The sequence below is a fragment of the Strongylocentrotus purpuratus genome, unplaced genomic scaffold (genome assembly GCF_000002235.5).
Source record: "Strongylocentrotus purpuratus isolate Spur 01 unplaced genomic scaffold, Spur_5.0 spur5_scaffold_6, whole genome shotgun sequence".
NCBI classification, from domain to species: Eukaryota; Metazoa; Echinodermata; class Echinoidea; order Camarodonta; family Strongylocentrotidae; genus Strongylocentrotus; species Strongylocentrotus purpuratus.
The window spans coordinates 51,575,061-51,583,226 of NW_022145612.1; the positions used below are offsets into that span (position 1 = coordinate 51,575,061).

The following is an 8,166-nucleotide window of genomic DNA, read 5'->3' on the forward strand; positions in this document are numbered from 1 at the left end:
CTCCAAGTTTATTGAGGCAGGTTCATGTTTACTGAGTGCAAACAAACATTGTAGGTCAAGGAAGATGACATGTTGTTGTTTTCCTTATGTAGCCTGTACGTTTTTTTGCTTGTTTACAAGACTTGGATTGAAAGACCACTTACAAATTTTGTTAGATTTTTTTTTTTTAACAAACCCTACGTTATTCTTGCCTTCCTGATGATATCTGAAATTTTTATGTCTTTGAATAAGTGTTATTCTGTAAAAAGCTTGTTGAAATATCTCGCAATTGTCAACCCAACAGAATCAGATATGAAAACAAATTCTCCAAAATCATCAAGTAGTTTTTACTTGGTGGTTGAAACAACCTTCATTATCATATTCAATGTTATCATCTTATTTCTCTGTCTTTGTTTCAATCTTCATTTATCCGTCATACGTCAGCTCTCAATAATGATTCAAGAGGGGTGTGTGCTTGTATTCGTGTTTACCAAGTAAACATACGTAGGTGTAAGCCATGCAGCGTTAGTCATTTTTTATTTTGTATGACTATGGAGTTCTCTTCCACTGCTTGAGACAGTACTAGCCTTGTCATATATTTTTGACATGCTGACGTTTTTCTCCTTTCACCTTCTCTCTCGTACCCAGCAATGCGTGAAGTGCGGGGAGAACATGAGCGGTGGCGACGTGGCCGTCTTCGCTGAGAGGGCCGGAGTGGATAAATGCTGGCATCCAGGCTGCTTCCGATGCACAACATGCAATGAACTGCTGGTGGACCTCATCTATTTCTTCAAGGGGGATCATATCTACTGTGGCAGGCATTATGCAGATACACTCAAGCCTAGGTGTGCTGCTTGTGATGAGGTAAACACCCCTGATATTAAAAATGGAATAGTCCATTATCATTGTTATAGTTATGTCATGAATTCATGAGTTGTTTTCTTTGCTTTATTTTGATTGATGTGCCATGCCATATTGCTTCCATACGTTGCACATATCAAGCTTTTTTTTAATGTTGATAAATTAAACACTATTGTGGCTCCATGAACGTGCTGTAAGACAATGTAAAGATACTCAAGTAAATCTGTGACACGCACCAATATTGTGGTATACCCTTAACAATTGGTGTATTTATGCTGAGGTACTTATCAGTTCTTGCTTTCAATAGAAATCAGAAATGGGAATAGTGATGGTATGTTATTAACTGCACTTTATTGAAGAATGCCATTTGCATCAATGAAATTATTGTAGAAGTTGGATGAAGATAGAATAGTGATTGTGTACTTGAACATAATTCTTTTATTCCAAATGGCTTCCCCACTCAGTCATAATAGATTAAATGGCACATTTAAACGATTGAACACTTGAATATATTGTTTTTACTGCTTTTGTTTCATTTTGACATTTGATTTAAACAATGGTTGATAAGTGTTGTCAATGTTTCCACATTCAAACAGGAAAGTGAAAGTGATAACTTTTATGATACCTTGATTTTGAGATTCATTGTTTGTTAATTTGCCACCCACATAATCTAGTAGATGTTGTATAGTTACAACAATTGCAATTGCAATACAACAACATAAATATTCAAAGCTTCCCTCTTGCTGGTAGTGAATTTTGTGATGGTATATACATGTACAAGCCAGAACATGAATACTCAGTTTGATTTATTATAACTAAAAATAGCTCCTAAATAAAGGTAAAAAAATATATATGCTTAACAAGTACTAAAAGATTGGAGTTATTCAATAGTTACATGTAGTTCTTGCTCTTAGGTCATTTATTTTGTGAACACTCCAGCAGTTGCTTCCCATCCTACCACACAATGAAGTATACAAAGCATAAAGAAGTAACCTTCTGTCAGTAATAACAATAGCTACATAGCCATCTCGGGGGATGCTCATTCCACCTACCAAAGTACTAGATTTTGCTTCAAGAAAATGGTAGTATTTCAGTGAAAAATGTCCTACCAGGTACCCATTTACTACACCTAGGCAGAGTGGCATATGTAGGTTAGTATTTTACCAAAGGACACTAGTGTTGCAGCTGGGTCTTGAACTGTGAACCATGTGATCCACTGCTCAGTGATATTTCCAAGGCACCTCTCAGGCATTAAAAAAAAAATTTGTATTGCCCTTTGCGACTGTCCTAAAAATCTTGAAATCTACGGTCGGCTTTTTAATTTATTAATATTGTTACTGTTTTTTTAAGAAAAAAAATGTTTTATGAATAAAAAAATATGTATCAAAGCATTCAAAACTGAGAAATATCAGCCCAAAGAGGGAGGGGGAAAAAAGAGTAAAAAAAACACAAACATTTCCGACCGACCGTTTTGGCACGTAAAGGGCAATGCAACATCTTTCTTTTTAGGCCTCATTAATGTAACCTTTGTGATTGCTATTTCATGATATCCTGACTCTGTTATTCTACCTTCCTGTTTCCTTCCTGCAGCTCATCTTTGCATTGTCCTACACCCAAGCTGAGGATGGTAACTGGCACGTCAACCACTTCTGTTGCTATGAGTGTGACACGCCCCTCGGCGGACAACAGTACGTCGCTAAGAACAGCCATCCGTACTGCATGGACTGCCACTCACAGAAGTTTGCTAAGGTAAGCTATGACATTTAAGAAGCATTTCACATGCTCTGGCCGCACTTCATACTATGATATAAGCCGCCGTGTTCATGGTTCACAGGATACCTACGTGGTGTATGTGAGAATCTTTATTTTCAGAATGATTAGTGCAGGTTATGTACATGTATAATCAGGCATGAGAATCTCCCACGTTTCCACTATTTCCTGTTTTTTTTATAGACTAGAATATTTTGAGCCCCCCCCCCCAAAAAAAAAAATTGTTTGGGATTAATTAATAAACGTCATAGGCATATACCCCTGCCTTTATTGATGAAACCACCGCAGTTTTGAGAGACATCATGATCAATTACATCGATCACTGCCCCCTGGACCCCCGTTGTACCCCCGTTGAGGTTCAAAAAAAAATTACTGATTTGAATAGCATGATTGAAATATTAGGGTATAGAGAGCTTTCCAGCCAGAGAAAGGCCATATGGGTTATAAGTCAAGATATATTCATATGACTAGTCTGATATTGCTCTGTTTCACAGAAAAATTCAGACTTTCCCCTTACTGAAAGGGTAACAACACCATTATGTATTTAACAACTATTTTTAGTTCATAACAACAGAATTTCTCACTTTCTATTTTGATATCATAAAATGAATGTAATTCCTTTCCCAATTAAGAGTGTAGTTCAGTGGGATTGTATGTGTGGGTGGCTAAAGATTTGTTTCATTTTGAGAGCTCTCCACATACAATAGATTAAGGATGTATGGTTGATGATAAAAATAGATTTGATGGATACAAAAATTATGATTAACTGAAAAGAGAAGTGTGAATGACAATGCTGTAGTTAGTTTATTCAAACACACATTTATTACAATTTGATTTAAGGGGCCCTTATACAAATACAGAATGTAAAAGTATAAAAGAGAGATTTAATTGAACATGAAGTGATTTCCTTCTTTTTGAGATACATATTGTTGCTGGTAGCATCCAGATTGCATATGGTCATGACTCATATATCAAAATACTTGATGGTAGAAGGCAAGACATTAAGCCTTTTACATTAGGCATGAAATTGCAGTTGTTTTCTCCTTCAAAGCAATTTTCATGATTGAATTTACAACTAAACAATAAACATTTCTTATGGACAAACTAAAATTATTTGTCTAATCATCCAGGGCATTTGCTAGTATCAAAAGTTGCCAATTATTACTGTAATCACATTTATTCCTACACAAGATGAGGCTGTTTTTTTGTTGTTATTTTTTCTCTCTTCTGATCATTTGGCTTCAGCTCTTTTTAAGCTTTTTTTCCTGTTTTGTTTTTATAAAGAAAAAAACAAACACATAGATATCTTAGACAAACAAACAAGGTATATCAAAATATGATTGTTGCCCCTTTCAGCTCAACCAGGGTTCATGATCATTACCTCATATGTGACACATAATAATTTGTTTTGTATTTCTTTCTTATTTTTAAAACATAATTTTAAACTGTCTGTTATTTTTTTTTTCTGATTCAGATGTGCACGAGCTGTGGGATGAAGATCGGAGCTGGCGTACCCAGACTGAGCCATAACGAACACCACTGGCATGCAGACGATGACTGCTTCCGCTGCTCTAACTGTAAGACCACCCTGGTTGGCAAATCATTCCTCCCTAAAGAGGGCTACATCTTCTGTTCTACCAAGTGCAAGAAGCAGCTGCTCAGATAATCGGTGCTGAGATAGATAGCGCCCTCTAGAGTGAGAGAAGAGATAGCTGGGTAGGTTTGGAGACTGTGCCTGCGTACTCGATGTGCGAGTTACTCAGAGGAGACGTGAGATGCAATTGGACAACAGTTAACAGCATTGCTATAACGGACTGTAAATCTACATTGTAGACATGATACCAGAGATGGTATATAATATTAATGGTATTATAAAGGTCTATTGTGTGGGCATTAACTGTTATTGCTAACAACAAAATAAGGGACATAAGATACACGATTTACGAAAATTACATACAATGAAACGTCTGTTCTATTAGAAACGGGGTCACGCTCCCACCTAACCTATCTGAATATTTTAAAATTACCTACACCGAGACATGACTTTCATTACCTTCATGTATAACCTTAGTTAAAACCAAATGTTCGCTGAATTATATGTACATGCATATCTACAAACACTTCCTCTTCTAGCACTCAAATTAAATAAATAATCAATTAATGCAATGTATCAATTACAATGATTTTTTATCTCTTCTGTAAAGTAGGTAATTATTCCAAAAATAATTACACCAATACAGATATAAAATCACAAGTACTATCCAGTTTCAATTTAAGACTTCATTGCATTGCAGATGTCATTGATACACTTCATACCTATAATTACCTCCATTTGCATTTCTCTTTTCAGAGAAGTATGAATAACATTTATGGTATCATATCCGCCATACCTCAAAAGAGTTTGTCACTTTCAGTTTCAGATTTCTAATAATTCCTCACTGTACCCTGTATGTTTTATTGGTGTGTTATGGTAGAAGCTAGATAAGCACGGACCAAATAAAGAATGGAGATAGGCTATTTTCAATCTCTTTTATTGTTTTTCTCTATGAGATAATCAACCATACAGGCTAGTTTGAAAGTCCTTTATCTAGCCTCCAACTGAGAGTGAGTATCTCCTGTCAAAGACTGGTTGATGAAAGCGTAAGTGAAAGTCTTCAACCTGTGATTGTTCAAAGCCAGAGCTCTATGCATGAACAAAGTCTAAGATAACGTACCCTTCAGCATCTTTTGATAAAAAGCCAAGTACCAAGGAAATAGAATTCAAATATACTGAATGAGATAGGTAGTGGATCAGTCAAATAGTGAGTATGTAGGCATAGTCTTCAAACAAATAAAGAAGGAGATCAGAATTATATTTAGGGAATATGTTCATTTATAAAGAGGTCTTGTATTTTGTTCATTTGTAAATTATGATTCCATGTACTTTGTATATTGAACAAAAATGATATTAATATGAGTTAGACAGCTCTGTCATCTTTCATTGGTCATTGTAATTACGCATTGAGCTCATGGTTGTGTACAGATAATATAAAATTGACATGTAGGTTTTCATTACAAAAAGGTGCAAATAAGCCTTGGTTGCTAAACAGTGAGAGACTATTGCCAAGAAATTATGGATTAAACATGTAAACAGAGTATGCAACTCAGATGATAATGCTGCATATGTGTATCTCTGATTACGATCATGTATGTTTTATTCTGAAAATATTTTATTCTCTTCTTACTTTCAATGTTTACCTGTAAACAGTTTGCTTACCGGTAGTTGCTCATTTAATGATGTGGCATTTGTATTATCTAGTCGGTAGTATAGTCAAAGAGTACAATTACTATTATCTATTGGCTTGACTTTGCACATTGTCAGATCCAAACTGGATATACGGACATCAATTCAACATTATGTCGCAGATGCTGATGTTATGAAATTACATGTTCATGTTGCAAATTGAATCCATATTTCATTAGTATCATAGATTATCAGCTTTGTAGTAATTGCAGATAAACATATCATATTCTAGCCTCCAATGTGAGTGAACATCTATGACATCTTCCTATCCCAGTTTGTTTGCAAACTTGATATAACTTGTTGATCAGGAATGTTGCTTTCTTTGTGTTGTGTTTTGATGGTTTTCTCAAATATTTTGGCCAAAGAATAATCCAAGAACTTCAATTCCCTTTCCCTGCTTTTTTCAAATATCATTGTCATTCCATTTTGAAGATACAATTATGCTTTGATCACCTTACAGACTGTGTGCCAGCATGTGCTTCATCAAACCTGTGAGATATTGTAAATAAGTGCCTTGTTGATATTCTAATTTTGAAGGACAAAAGTTTTGTTGTTGTTGTTATTTAGCAGCCCAATTTTGGAGCATGGGTGTGGAATTTTGCCACTGTATGTAAAATCATTTGCTGTTAACCCAACTTAGGGTGCTTTTCTCTCTTTTGTAAAATGTAGTTTACAATTCATTTGTCTTGATACTACTGCAGCTTTGTTTGCAGTGTGTTTGAAATAATGCCTTTGGTAAACAATGCAAAGGCAATGTCTTTTTTATGCCCACCTTTCTCTTTTATTTTCAGGTTTCATTTCTCTCATCATTTTAATTGTAAAAGAGATATCATGTAATACACATCGAAATTGTATTTTTCCTTTTTAAAAGATAGTTAGAATGTATGATTTTATAAAAAAGTATATATACATGTAATTTCTATTTGAAAATTGTATTTATTCTGTCAAATATGCCTTTAACCTGTATGAAACAGGAAAATAATAGATATATTTTATCATTTCAGCTACTACACTGATTTTTTAAATATTATTTACATAAACTTTGTAATCATTTAATAGCTTAAAGAGAGGGAGAAATGGAGTCTTTATAATGTTAATTTCCCGATTAGTAATACCGTATGCGGTTTTCTTGTTATATATGATGCACTCTGAAATAGAATTATGCAATTTGTTTTATTTTGGGATTGTAAGGTGTGTATTTCCTTCTTTACAATGAGCCCATTCATTTGCAATATATTTAAGATGGATTTCTAAATTTACTAACAATTTCTGCATCATAGCACCGAATCAAAATGAATATATTTAAAAAGACATCAATGAATATCAATAAACGGAAAACATGCACTTAATATTTTGTTCTTCATAACTTATAGTTGTTCCTTTTACCTAGTGTACAGGCATTTTCAATTAAGCTTAAGTTATCTAAATTATAATTAGGCAATTGCTGTAGAAACCAGGGGGTCATTTCTCAAAACTTCTAGTCTAAGAGATTGAACTAGCCTTGTCAATTGATGTTATATGCTATGTTATTGGAAGAGCGCCATCTTTTGTCGTATGTTGGACAATTCTATGAGGAGCCCGATCAAATTGTACACAGAATTTTATAGAAATAAACCTGTACATTTTGCCATATTGTTCATTGGATCTAGTTATATTTAGTATATTTGCATAGCTTGCTTTTCATCCAAATCATTGCACAAACCTATATAACAGCTGTGTTGAGACGGCATTTACAAATTTTAATAATTTTTCTACTTTTCATTTTCTTCACGCGTTGCTTGCTACCTAGCTAACAATCATTTTCCAATTCATTATTTATTTCTCATGTATTTCTTTTGTATATTAGCGTTCATATGAATATAAGAAATGTTTATATGGTGAAAGCATTAGTGTGCCGTTTCTGGTTGTGACCAACTATTCCCATTTCTGTAACATACTGTGTTTGTAAGAAAAGAAAAATAAATGCCATGTACTTTTGTTTGGTGGTGATTTGAATCCAATCGAGGCCGCTAAATTTGAGAAAACAATGAATAAAAGATGTTATTATCTTTCTCACCTAAAATCGTGATCTTACATTTCTGTTTCTTTGTATTTGTCGCTTATAGAGAATTTACTAGAATTCTACTTTGGGTATGAATTTTGTATTGGACCGTGTCATTCTGTGGAGATGTTCTTGTAATTGTTGAAATATAATATTCAATTGAAGTGCACTATTCGTAGATGAGCAAATGCTCAATCATTCTGTATAGAGTGCAAGATATAAAATCGAGGGT

General features: G+C 34.2%; 1 protein-coding gene across 3 annotated transcripts in view; it reads left to right on the forward strand.

The window, feature by feature from the left end:
- Nucleotides 1-4,508, forward strand: part of LOC594388 (testin) — a 44,620-nt gene extending 40,112 nt beyond the window's left edge. For all 3 annotated transcript variants that reach the window (XM_793831.5, XM_003724070.3, XM_003724071.3), the window contains exons 6-8: nt 628-843; nt 2,431-2,589; nt 4,085-4,508. In XM_793831.5, the coding sequence (XP_798924.4) occupies nt 628-843; nt 2,431-2,589; nt 4,085-4,276 (567 nt within the window). In that variant the 3' untranslated portion in view covers nt 4,277-4,508. The remainder of the gene's footprint in view (nt 1-627; nt 844-2,430; nt 2,590-4,084) is intronic.
- The last annotated feature ends 3,658 nt before the right edge of the window (nt 4,509-8,166 follow it).